The sequence below is a fragment of the Talpa europaea genome (genome assembly GCF_964194135.1).
Source record: "Talpa europaea genome assembly, chromosome: 1".
Taxonomy (NCBI): Eukaryota; Metazoa; Chordata; class Mammalia; order Eulipotyphla; family Talpidae; genus Talpa; species Talpa europaea.
Genome location: NC_140073.1, coordinates 63,089,837 through 63,103,753, shown reverse-complemented (window position 1 = coordinate 63,103,753; position 13,917 = coordinate 63,089,837). Strand labels below are relative to the sequence as shown.

Genomic DNA, 13,917 nt, shown 5'->3' with positions numbered 1-13,917 from the left:
CTGTTCTGCTCCCCACGCTATTTCTGGTGAATCCTCTCACCCCCCACACCTCTGGCCTGTACCCCAGCTCTTGTATGCATAAATAAATAAATCTTTAAAAAAAGAGAAGCTTTTCAGATTTCAAATTATTTTCTCACAAGCTGCAGGAAATCCCTTCAAACTATATAGAGGCTCTCAATGAATATATATACATATATATACACATATATATATGTATATATATGTGTGTATATATATCCATTCACAGTACAAAGTTCAGTCTAGAGTCCTCCTTCAAACTGCCTTTCACTTTGTGAAGAGCATCAGTGCTAGAGGCACAGATGAACACTAAACCACCATTGGTCTGAAATGCTACCTTACTTACAAACTAAAAAAATTAGTTTTAGCCACAGTTTATAAAAACACAATTGATTTCATAAACTAACCTTGTCTCCTACAACTTTGCTAAACTCATACTTTGGTTATCATGTTTTGTTTTGTTTTTTAATATAATGCTGAGGAATTTCTATAGGTGATCATGTTGTCTGTGAATAAAGTCATTTTTCATTCTTCCTTTCCCAAAAAAAAATAAAAACCATCATTGGTATCATGAAGTCTCCAGTGCCTTCACTAACAGGATGCCTGGGGCGCCTCGGCACTGGAAATACTTCACTTCTCTTTAACGGGCAAGCACCAAAACAGGGCTCTATCTTGGAGTTTTGCAAAGGCATCTACCTATTCTTCTGTCTGGAGGTACAATACTCTAGAGTATGCCTGCACTCAATATGGTGCCAATATTTTGGAGGAAGAACTATCATAAGCTCTATTTGCAGGCAGACAGGACAGAGGAGCAAAAAGATAAATTTAAAAAAACAGCCAACTGCAAGGTCTCAAATTTCCAGTAAACAATTTTCAAGATGTTAACTGCACAAAGCCACAGTAACAATTCACTAGACTCACTGTCATCCAGCTGAGTTCTCAAGGATAGGTAAGATTCTGATGGAGAGCATGAAATAGCCAGAGACCTGGACTCTCCAATGGGAAGCACAGAAGGAAGGAAACCCTAGACAGAAGAGTGGCCAGCAAGGGCACGCAGAAGGGACAGGGTTGAGGCGGACAGCAGATACACTTTTTATGACAAATTCTGTCAAACCATGTCTGGGGGAAACATTATTTGGGAAAAAATCTACTATAAACAAGGAAGATGTTATTGTAATACAAGTGTTCAATATCCTGGGTAAGAAATATGCAGAAATCTACATTGCTTTCCTGGGTGTTGACTAAGATCCGATGGAGCTGAGATGAAGACACATGAGGGTGTTTTAAATAAACTCACATGGAAACCACTTCCTAAGTAAATTGAAATGAAGTCTGTTCACATAGCTTAAAATTAATTTAACTTATGTTAAGCAGAATTTAGACTGTATTTTTTAAAAGGCAATGTAATTTTTTTAAACTAACAGTCACCCGCAGTAAACCTTAAAGCAAAAGCCTGGTTATTGAAAAGATGCTCTGGGAACAACCCCCTATCACAGACCAGAAAAGTGCCAAGGTTTGTTAATCAAACCATACACGTGCTGTGGCCCTCCAACTCATCAAGGGTAAGCAATAAACTATCTGTGTACAAAAGTTTGATTTTTTTTTCTCCTTTTGTTTGTTTTTTTTTGTTTGTTTTTCTCCTTTCTTGAAATGACTCAGTCCCTTGTCTGCCTATGGCTTTCATCATTGTGACAGAATGCTTTAATAATAGCAGACAGCACAAGAAAGACTAGAGCGCAAAACTTGACTTCTTACCAGTATTTATTCCACTTATTATTCAATTATACACCCTAACAATTATTCCATATTTAATTTCCTGAAAAAGCACTATTTCATACCATTACAAATTAAATTCTTACTACCTGGCTAATTGCCAGTGCAGTCTTCAATACATATTCATTCTAATTGCAAAATTTTCTAGAAAAAAAAAAAAAAAGACCTGTATCATTTAATCTTACCTGTAGATTCTGTAAATATCTTCAGAACGTCCCTTCCTTAGTCTGAGAATCCAAGCTCCTGGATTAGCTTTTAACTGGAAGTAGCCCTAGGACAAGAAGATAAATTTTAGTTCACTTTGAAGCATCAATTTCTGTGGGGCACTTATTTTCTTTCCTGAAATATCAGTCATCCATATTTTAAGATAGTCAATAAATCAGTGCAACTCTTAAAAAGAAATGTAAGCACAAGAAATACTAGCAAAATACAGGCCAGTCATTCAAGAAGCCCAGTTGTACTTGGGTGAAGAATCAGTGTGTGATATGTGAGTTAAGTTTTGAACCTCCAAAAATAGAAAACCACTGTCAACTCCTAAGCAATGCATTTCAGGGGACAATGTGGTTAACACAGAATATTCCAGCATGTTTTCTTTTAAGTTGACATGTATAAGTTTCTTTTATGTGGAATGTTTAACTTTAAGTGAACTAATGAGTTTTATATTGACCAAATTCAATCATGAATTTTTATGTCACTCATGCTCACAATGCTAATGGCTCCGTCAAAATTGTAGTACCTGAATTAACATGATTCACTATCACCATCTGAAGTACGACTATTTACCAGATTGGCCATAACAATGGTATCCACGATGACGGGGTTGGTTGAAGTTCCTAATGTAAACTGCAATCCTCGTGGGGGCTGGCCCGTGGTGATGTCATAGCAGTGACCTTCTAGTAACAGGTACTCCAGCTCATATTCAGCAGCCACTATACTATCCACCTGCAAAATCAAAATTACATTACATTAAGACTTCTTAGAAATAAAAAGAAACTTTTTAAAAATTTATTTATATACATTTTACATTGTCATTCATTCTCCTCTCAGGTGTAATCCCCATAAAACGACCACCACAGAAATACCTGTGGACCATCACCATAGTCTTTTGTGCTTTTCCCTCCCATGTTTTGATTCCTCTCTCTCCCCCTCCAAATGTCTCCAAATTATAGTGTGCCCACTAGTTGTGACTTTTCTTTTGCTGATCCCTTGTTTGTTTTCCCTATGCTCCTCCTGTAAGTGAAACCATCGATATCTTTCTCTTTCCTTTAAAAACTATTGATACATGCAAAAACATGGATGAACATCAAGTACATTAGACAAAGAGGATGAAGACAGACATACAGTGCAACCCACTATATGATCACCTTAATAAAAATTCAAGAAATGACAAAACTATAGTGACAGAAGGCAGGCCAGTCATTGACTGGAGCAGAGATGGGGGAGTGGGTCTGCCTGCAGAGGGACTGTGGGAATATCTTAGAGTTATAGAAATGCTCTGTCCCTTGATTGTGCTGTATGTAATTTTAAAACCAGAGGTGGGATAGAAAGAGAATCGGGAAAAAGGAGGTTATTTAAGGAATTTACTTTAAAAGTACGTAAGTATAAAAGGAGAAGACAAGAGTCTGATGTAGGAAGGTGATTACCAGGAAAAAACACACAAAACTAACTGCCTAAAGTATGAACACAGCTAAAGGCTAAACAATGGACAAAACCAAATTCAATCCTACATGGATTAACTTAAACAAGGAAAAGGGAAAGCAATGCAAGAGATCAGAGAAAAATGCAGACTCGTTTTGGCCTTCAGAATACAGCTGAAAATATCACTGTTCTAAATGCAAAACTCCAAAGTGTATTTAATGGTTCCAAAATGATATACAATCTTTCATGTTCTGTAGCAACAGTTGACATTATTGCTGATTCCTTACCAAAAATATGATATAACTGCCAGGTTTTAGGGCAGTTTAGCTTTAGGAAATTAAAGAATTTATATCCCAAGCTAGTTCATATTTGACTTTATAACCCTATTTAATGCCAATAAACATACTCTTTAGAACTTAACATGTTACTGCAATACTAAACTCCAAAAGAGTAATAAGAGCTAAAAGAGAAATCTCCACATGCCCATCACATCTTAGGCTCCATTTTCAGTGGAAAGCAGAGAAACAGGAGGAAGTCTAAGAACAGCAAAGACACAATCTATTAGCTGAATTACAAAATATGTGATTCTATTTTTTTTTAAAGATTTATTTATTTATTTATACAATCACTAGGTACAGTCAGAAGCACGGGAGGGTGAGAGAATTCGCCAGAGCAGGGAGCAGAACAGGCAGAAGGACCGAAGTACACTGCTGAGGGGAGCAGCGGGCAGCAGGAGAGGTCTGTGCGCCATGCGGGACCCTCCTCTGGTGGCCGGGGAGCAGCCGGGGATTGAACCGGCGCTGCAGAGGCCACGGGCAGCCTCGCAACCCAGCACTCGACCGCTGTGCCACTGGGGAGGCCCAAATATGTGATTCTATTAAGATGAAATGTCAGAGAAGGCAAATACACAGGGATGGAAAGAGAAGTGGTTGACAGGACAAGGGGAATAGGGTGGGACTACTAATGGGCATGGAGCTTCTTTTCAAGGTGATGAAAACACCCTGAAATTAGACAGTAATGAATGCACAACTCTGTGAATACAGTAAAACTGCTGAACTGAATTCATTAAAGGGATGAATTTTATGGTTTGTGAATTAGATCTAGATGAAACTTAAAAATGCAATACCCAAACAGTGACATCTCAGAGGCCCACCCAAACTGTGGTTCAGTCAGTCCATTCAATCAGACTCAACAAATACATCTTAAACATGATTAGACACTTGGAAGCATATTCTTACCTCTTCTAAGTAAATATTATCAAGATCATATGGCGTCCTGACAGACTCTACCATCCAGCTTTCAGGGGTGTTCAAGTTCAGAGTAAACAAAGGAGACTGTGGCATATCCAAAAATTTTGCTATTGGACCCTTAGCAAAGCTATGTTCTGAGGTGAAATAAATCTCTGGTTCTAATACGTAACGGTAAAAGCTGAAATTGAAAAGAAAAATGTTAGTTTTTTGGTACAATCACAGTCCTTGCGTTTACTGGCATCCATCCATATGTTTGCCACACAGGTAAACAACTTAAGACAGACAAGGTTTGTATGACTAGAAACTAGATTTCCAGGCTAAGAAAAGTGTTTCCAAAACCATCTCTTGCCCTAATTACACTTCCTGTGTTTGTTACAAATGAAGAGTAAGGTTATAGGACTGAGAGAGGTCATTTCTTCCAATGCTACTGTGTGTTGCAGCAGTTTAGATCACAAGCATTTCCTGGTAACTTGCCTTGCTTTGACAAAAACATCTCATTTTTATCTTAAAATCCTAAATAGTGACTGGGTTCTCAGGCAAGCCCTGAAAACACAGTATGTAAAAGTTTAAATATGTCTCTTATACAAAGACAATGGTAGAGCTGTGAAACTTTCAGTCACTTTCAAACAGTTTTAGTTCACTTTGAATCTAACCTATAGAACCAGCACATATTTTATAGCCTCAACAAGTGCCACACTATTACTATAAATGGTTTTTATTAGCTCTTTTCGAACATGACCATTCCAGACAGCATATAGCTAGCCCTGCCTTGCTTTTCAAGATTCATGCAAATGAGCCTTAGCAAATTCCTTCTGACATATATTCAGATTTGAAATGCTCTTCTTTTGACATGAGAAAGTATAGGTATCTGTCTTTCTGCACCATAGCATGTTTTAACTTAGTAGGTAATTTTAATAGCTACATTGATCTAAATGTTTTAAATTAGAGAATTAAATGATTCTAACACCACCTCACCCCCTCACCCAGCAGCACAGTGCAAGCAGTCTGGTTGAATACCAACTAAAGGTGCCCAAGTCCATACTCAGTTGTCAGAAATTTTGATTGAGCTAAAATTTAGCAAAAGTGAGCATTCAATAAATGATCCTTTCAAACATGGTGTCCACAAATAAACTCATTTGACTCATTTGATCCATAATATTCACTATCAGCTTTCAAATTTAGCATATTTTTTTATAATTGATTTCTTAAGCAGTTTGTTTACCTTTTCAAAGGCATGTCAGAAAGTTTTGATTGGCAGTTCATAAATACTCTTAGATTCATGTTGATCAGCTGAGTTAAAACCTAAAAGTAAACCAAAATACAAAACATAAAATTTTCCCCATAGAGACAATGGTTGATATTTGAGACATTTACAGTTCTCTTCAGAAATTTATCATTTGACACTGACCTGACAGGCTGTTTCTTAATATCTCAAGAAAAGATATAAAGATAATAACTGCACTGGAGAAATTTCTGGCAACCACAACTCTAATACACAATGTGAATCATACATATCATTGGGCCAAAAACATAGGAAGGAGGTTATGGTATATTTTGCTCCCCACATGTGCAGCGAAGCAACAGATAAAGGATAGCTACATACACAAGAAAAACTTAAAAGGTTCATCGGTGCAGCTTAGATACTGCAAGATAAAAATGTATACATATACACATGTACACAAATATCCACAAAAAAAGGTTGGCTGACTATACTTCAACAAAACTTCACCTTAAAAAAATACAACTAAAAAAATGTTGAGGCAATTGTGTGTGGAAGAGCTCTTTTGAATCTTCTTAAAATTGTAATAGCTTAAACGTATTTAAAAGACATAGTGCAATTAAGAAATGTGTTATAAAAAAGCGAAAATAATAAAGCAGAATTCGCTTGCCTTTTTACCTCATTACCATTATAAATCAAAATGTGGCATAAGTCAATTTCATTCAAAGACTTCTTCTAAGTGAGGATGACATACTTTTTAAAAATTTACATGCGGGGACCTCCCTGGTGGCACAGGGGTTAAAGATAGCACTATTAAGCTGTTGCCAGCCACTGCAGCACGAGTTCAATTCCTGGCTCAGCCAGGGAGGAAACCACATGGCGCAGCAGACATCTCCTGCCTCACCCGCTGCTCCCCTCAGCAGTGTGTTTCAGGAGACCTACTTGATGTGCTCCCTACTCTGTCTCTGGTAAGTCCTCTCACCCCCCATACCTCTGGCTTATACCCCAGTTGTTGTATGCATAAATAAATAAATCTTAAAAATAAATAAATAAAATTACATGCAATAGCCAACCAAACTTGTATCAACTTTCTAAGGTTATGAAGTTGTTCTCAGAACCATTCAATTTATAAAAGCCATATCTTCTGCCCAAGTTGCCAACACCATTTTCCAAGGCCCTTTGGAGAGAACTAAGGGAACAGTGTCACTCCCAGAGAGGTTAGGCCATCTGACCACTGCAGAGTGATGATGTCAACTGCCTCTGCAGCTGTCCCTACCAAGAGCAATGGGGCAAGTCTCTGTGCTTCTCTGGTGACAGGGTCAATGACAGCCACGACATCAAAGTATGTCTCCCTTTCCTTCGGGCTCAGTTTAATTGCGCTGCAGAGATCAAAAAACAAGAAACATTAATCTAAAGGAAAACAAGAAACCAAGTTAACTTGTTTTTATTTTTATTTTGGTCCAACACCACCTATTAGCCCTTTTGACATTTCAAAAATAACTTCAGATCTAGAATGACGAGGCTATGTAGTAGTCAACTATGTGATCATGTCTACTTCAAAGTTAGCAAAATCCTCTAACAATGCAGGTTCACTCAAAATGGATCGAAAAACATGTGAAGAGAGAAAAATCAGCTTGAAGTTGTATTTAACCAAACACTGTTAGAAGCTTCTGGTGTTAATTTTTGACAGTTATAGAACATTTTGCCAATTTTTATTTTTTGGCAAGAGGGTATGAGGAAAGTAAAAATAAGCTGATCTTTTTTAATAATCAAAAGGAGCACAGGATAGCAAACTTGCAAGACAGGAAAAGGAAATACTCAGAACGTCACCATCTCTACCCAACCACTTGTGGCGTATTTCTGAGTCCTCAAATGTCTACATAAAGATCAGCAAGGGCCTCCCCGGTGGCACAGTGGGCTAAGCGCCATGCTGTGAGGCTGTCTGCAGGCTCTGTGGCGCCAGTTCGATTCCCAGCCAGCAAGGGAGAATCCCACATGGTGAGGCAGACCTCTCCTGTCTCACCCGCTGCTCCCCTTAGCAGTGTATTTCAGTCAATCTGCCTGTTCTGCTCCCTGCTCTGTCTCTGGTGAATCCTCTCACCCTCACACGACTCTGGACTGTACCCCAGCTCTTGTATAAATAAAATTAAAAAAATAAACTTTAAAAAAAAATAAAGATAGCTATAATTTGAGAATATTGCAAATTTTATATAAATTACCTTAATTTCCCCATCACTTTATCACAAAGATTTTTTTATTTTTTTTTAATTGAGGTAACGTTGGCTTACATTATTATTGGTATTTTGTAAGCATAGAATCCACATTCCCTCGGGTGTCGCCACTGTAGCCTCACAAAGATTTTTTCCATGCTTTTGCACACAAGATACCCTAACTAAAAAGTGATCTTCTATTTTTGCAAGTGAATCTGCCATAGCTTTACTTAAGTTATTCCTTGTTGCTGATATTTAAATTACTTTCAGCCTGTAAATAATTGTGTACATCCAGCTTTTCTTATACTTGCAATTTCTTCAACACTGACCAAGGCCTAGACATGAAATGACTAAGTCACAGGACACAAATACTTTTGCAGCCAATATGTATTGCCAACCACATTTTCTGAAGAATTAAACTAATTTACCCAAGGCCAAGAAATGAGTTTCACCACATCACTGTAAGCATTCAGACATAATTTATCTGCTCTTAGTCAGTGAAAACCAACAACTGGCTGATTTCAGGTTGCACTTCTAGGATTTCTGGGGAGAATGTTTATTTCTGCATTCTCCAGTTATAAAGCCTCCTTTTCTTAAGTTACAGTAAGCAACTTAAGGGGAGCAGGAGGGCCTCCCTGGTGGCGCAGGCAGTTGAGCACCGCCCTGTGAAGCTGTCCACAGCCTCTGCAGTGCGGGTTCGATCCCGGCCAGCCGGCAAGAATCCCACATAGCAAGCAGACCTCTCCTGTTTCACCTGCTGCTCCCCTCAGCAGCGTATTTCATCAGTCTGCCTGTTCTGTTCCCCGCTCTGTCTCTGGTGAATCCTCTCACCCTCCCGCACATCTGGTCTGTACCCCAGCTCTTGTATAAATAAATAAATCTTAAAAAAAAAAAAAAAAAAGGAGCAGGAGCCTCTGATACATTTTAAAATGTATCCTTGAAGGATTTAAAAAATACATCCCATTTTCCCTAAACATTGTTTAAATCAATGCTTATTTTTATTTACTCTGAACAATATAATGTACCAATGTTAACCACTACTCTTACATGCAAGAACATTTACTTACCCAGTGGGATAAGAAAAAAAGTACGAAATAGCATGTAACTAACAAACTTGGGAAATAATAGTTTAAATGGTGATAAAGTTACTGCTTTGGAAATACAGCTGACCCTTGACAACAATGGGTTTGAACTACATGGGTCCATGTAGACATGGATTAGCTTTCTATCCAGAGTTCCACATTCACAGATTAAGCCAACCCTGGTTATCCAGGTTAAATCCATGGATGCGGAGAGCCAACTATAAGTTATGTGAGGAATCAAGCGCTCAGGGGCTGGTGCCCATAACTCCCACCCGCTATACCACCTTGTCCAAGGGTCAATCATCATCAGAAAAGCTTTGTGAATGTACTGCAGCAGGTGTCATCAATTTTTGGTAATATTAATAGTTCCATTTGTCAATTATGGTTCCAAACAATGAATTATATTTTACTCTAATATAGCCATCCTCAAGAGTAAACTGAGAAAGCACAGGCCAGTTTAACTTACGTTGAATCTATTCTAGACTAAATCAGAATGTAAAGCAGCAGGTTGCAGTCTTGTGCTCCTAAAGCCTCCTTGGTGATTCTAAGCTTCAATCAAGATCTATACTTGCCTGGTAAGGCAAAAGTCGCATACATCAACTGTGAGAAGTTCTTCCTAGAGACAAGTTAATCTGAGGTCTAACCATGAGGAAACAACCCAGATTGTGTAACACCTCACACGACTACTGGCTTGGACTCTTGAAAAAGTCATTATCATAAATCCCTCCCCACAAAATTTTTATTTTTTTGTGGGACCCTTGCCAGCGGCCAGGGAACGAACCGGCACTGTAGAGGCTGTGGGCAGCCTCGCAGCCCCGCAGCCCAGTGCTCAACTGCTGTGCCACCAGGGGAGGCCCTCCACAAAAAAATTTTTTAAAAAAGAACTCTTCTGAATTAAAGGAGACTAAAACTAAAGAGACACAACCAACTGCAAGGTGTGAACTGGACCAAAAAACAAACAAACAAAAAAACATATTTAAAGGCCATTATCAAGGCTTTGGACAAATATGAACATGGCCTATGTATTACTGAGCATCACTGTTATCAAGGTAAAATTTCTAAGGTATGCTAATATACTGAGGAGAAAGTCCTAGTACTGAGGAGATATATGTGCTGAAGGATTCAGGTACCATGTATCATGAAGTCTGCAACATATTTCAAACAGTTCAGAAAAACTGAGTTTGTGAGCATGAAAATATACAATTGAAAACAAAAGTTTCCGATGATGGACATGTATTGTAACAATTGGTTTATTCCTTGATATCAAAAAATTACAACCGGGGGGCCTCCGCTGGTGGTGTAAGGAGTTAAGGCAAGGAGTTAAGATGCAACCTGTGAAGCTGTCCGCAGTCACTGCAGCACAAATTCGATCCCTGGCCAGGGAGCTACCTACATGGCGCAGCAGACGCCCGCTGCTCCCCTTAGCAGTGTATTTCAGTCCCTCTGCCTGTTCTGTTCCCTGCTCTGTCTCCGGTGAATCCTCTCACTCCCCGCACCTCTGGCCTGTACCATAGCTCTTGTATGCATAAATAAATACATCTTTAAAAAAAAAATTACAACTGATGTGTTTCATTAGATGCCTTCTAGTTCTTAAAAGGGTGCATTCAGAACTATTTCAGATCTATTTAAAAATAAATTGCAATTGCAATTTTTTGTGCAATTGAGATCTGTATATGAATTCTCCTTATGATTATGTATATAACTGCAGACCAGATAAATTTTCCCATCCTGTAGGAACTTACATATACATTTTATATGGAAAAATAATGGAGCTAAAGTCAAGTTAATCAAGAGTTTAATATTCAAAAATATGTACAAATTCATTATTAATTCTATACCTGTGTTTGTCTTCAAAAAACTGGTATTCAATCCTTGTATCACCTTTCGGTTGAGCTGACAGGAGAGCATCCACCTTCATTACCAAGTTACTAGCCCTGCAAGAGTAGTTGGTGAAAATTTAGCATCTCTTTGACTGAAGGTTTTCCCAGTTATTGCTGAACACAGTATCATTAGCCTAAGAACTGAACAGCAACAAGGTGGTCTCTGAAAAAAGCACAAACTTTGTCCAAATAGGCATGAAAAAAAGTGCCAATTTTATAACTAGTAGTTTTAAACCCATGGGAAAGGTACTGGCTTTTCTATATGTGAACTGAAGAGAGTACCTACTCCAAATGGCTCTTGTAAACGTTGCACTGGCTAAACATATATAGCAGCTAGCTAAGGGTTCAGCCTATAACAGCTATTTATATTCTCCCTCACCCCCTTCTACCTAACTCTATTACTTTTTTCACGATTATTAAAATAATTCACTGGGAAAACATTCAGGAAAAAAATACATCAGGGGAAAATTGAGATACACATAATACACAATACCATTAAGAAATAAGCATTAATAATACGTTGGTGAGTATTCTTCTATATTGAAAAACATGTGTAAGAAGCTGTAGTATATATGCACAATGGAATATTTTTCAGCAATCAAAAAGATAAACTCATGCCATTCACAGCAAAGTGGATGGAGCTAGAAGAAATGATGCTCAGTGAAATAAGCCAGAAGGAAAAAGAAAAATATCGGATGATTTCACTTAAAGCAGGAATATAGGGGAACCAAGTAAGACATCAGTGTAAAAAAATAATAACAGTACAAAACACAACAAAGCAAAAACAGACAATTATAAACCAGAGACATCCTGCAGGGGAGGAGGGAGAGGGATCAGAGGGAGGGAGGAAGGAGCACGGGGGACTGAGGTGCTGGAGCATGGATGCATTGGAGAAGGAAACTCTACGGGGACTATACCTAGGGGGAGGGGGAAGCAAACATTGTTTAAAAATGAACAATGATGTAAAAATACATAAAAATATACAAATATAAATATAAAAAATGATAAACGTGTACATATGGAAACAAAAGTAGGCTTGTGTTATTTGGGAACCTGATTATTTAACAAAATACTATAAACGTGTCTTTGTTGATAAATAAGTACAGGTGTATATCTATATTTTTAGTAATTGCACAAAACTGTATTTATGCTATTGAATATCTAGGTTGTTTTCTATTTCTCTATTATAATCAGCACTGTCGTAAACAACTTAGAAAAGCTTTCTCTGTTCCTTCTAAAGTTGGTTTTTAACCAAAGAAGATCTTGAACTAAATCATGAGAGGTTGAAAATAAAGCCTTAATCTCTTTTTTTTTTTTAATAGAGGCATGTTTTATTTATTTTGTTTGTTTGTTTGTTTGTTTTGTTTATACATGCACTGGGTACAGTCAGAAGCGCAGGAGGGTGAGAGAACTCACCAGAGCCAGAGCGGGGAGCAGAGCAGGCAGAAAGACTGAAGTACACTGCTGAGGGGAGCAGCGGGCGGCAGGAGAGGTCTGCGCGCCATGTGGGACCCTCCTCCGATGGCCGGGGAGCAGCGGGGGATCAAACCGGCGCCGCAGAGGCCGCGGGCAGCTTCGCAACCCAGCGCTCAACCGCTGCGCCACCAGGGAGGCCCTAAAGCCTTAATCTCTTAAGCCAAGTACTAAATTCCAAGAATTCTAAGAGTACTTGTGAATATAGGGGGAACTGGAATCAAGCCCATTCCCTCTGAATCAAACAATTACATCAAATTACCTCTTTTGGTTCAACTTCTCAATACTGAATACGTATAATACAAGTCATTTGTTTTTGTGATGTGTTAATACTATCACAAAACATGTCAAGGGACATTCTGTTATGTGGCCCAAGGTGAACAGGCAAAGACAAAACTTCCTAAAGGCTCATGAAACACCATGATCTAAAAGCCAACAGCTGAACTTTAGGAGTTGAGGACAGTCTTGTGGCCGCAGCTCTGGGGCATGAATGAAAGCTGTGGCTGTCATAGGGCACCACTCCAAGGTGGAGCAGCTGTGGCACTAATGAAAACTCTAAACAGGTAAGGTCATTCTGAGAACCTTAATAGTTTTAGCAGTAATCTTCTGGGAGTCCCCAAACTACCTTATTTCCCCTAAATTCACCCAGGACAGACTCAGAACCATATCTGCTTGATAAAAGGCAACTCTTTTGTACATGCCTGTTAACTCTACAGTCCATAAAAACCCCAAAGGGTTCTCTCAAAGTCTCCACAGGGAGAGGGAATAACTCAATGGCACACCATACCCAGTCTATGCCCATGACTTCAAGTCATGACTTTATTCCAAGTCATGGAATACCTCCTGGCCTGCACCAAGGAAGTACTCCACAGGCCAGACCAATAAGGTAAATGGGAACCTCAAGACCAATAAGGTAAATGGGAACCTCTTTGTAGTCCCAATAATGGCTGAGATGAAAACATGTTTCTTCCCATATCACGTAAGACTTGACAACAGGACTACTTTGGCAGCTACCAAAGTCAACATTTCACTAAGACACATATTTTGAACTCTGTAGCATGATGAAATCTGGAAAGGGGAAGAAAAAAAAAAGGTAGAACTTAAAATTTCATATCCTGAAACTACGCATCAAAAGAGACCATCAAGAGAATGAAAAGTCGGGCCTCCCCGGTGGCGCAGCGGTTGAGTGCTGGGTTGCAAAGCTGCCCGCAGCCTCTGCAGCTCTGGTTCTATCCCCGGCTGCTCCCCAGCCACCGGAGGAGAGTCCCACATGGCATGCAGACCTCTCCTGCTACCCACTGCTCCCCTCAGCAGTGTACTTCGCTCCTTCTGCCTGCTCTGCTCCCCGCTCTGGCTCAGTGAATTCTCTCACCC

The 13,917-nt window shown here is 39.0% G+C and overlaps 1 protein-coding gene across 1 annotated transcript in view; it reads right to left on the bottom strand.

Moving 5' to 3' along the window:
- Window positions 1-13,917, bottom strand: part of UGGT1 (UDP-glucose glycoprotein glucosyltransferase 1) — a gene marked incomplete at its 3' end in the record, with an annotated part of 110,086 nt that overhangs the window by 28,193 nt on the left and 67,976 nt on the right. The window contains exons 25-30 of the mRNA XM_084253196.1: window positions 11,029-11,124; window positions 7,175-7,277; window positions 5,902-5,981; window positions 4,668-4,857; window positions 2,575-2,733; window positions 1,977-2,062 (exon numbers count right to left, since the gene is read on the bottom strand). Coding sequence (XP_084109322.1) covers window positions 1,977-2,062; window positions 2,575-2,733; window positions 4,668-4,857; window positions 5,902-5,981; window positions 7,175-7,277; window positions 11,029-11,124 — 714 coding nt within the window. The remainder of the gene's footprint in view (window positions 1-1,976; window positions 2,063-2,574; window positions 2,734-4,667; window positions 4,858-5,901; window positions 5,982-7,174; window positions 7,278-11,028; window positions 11,125-13,917) is intronic.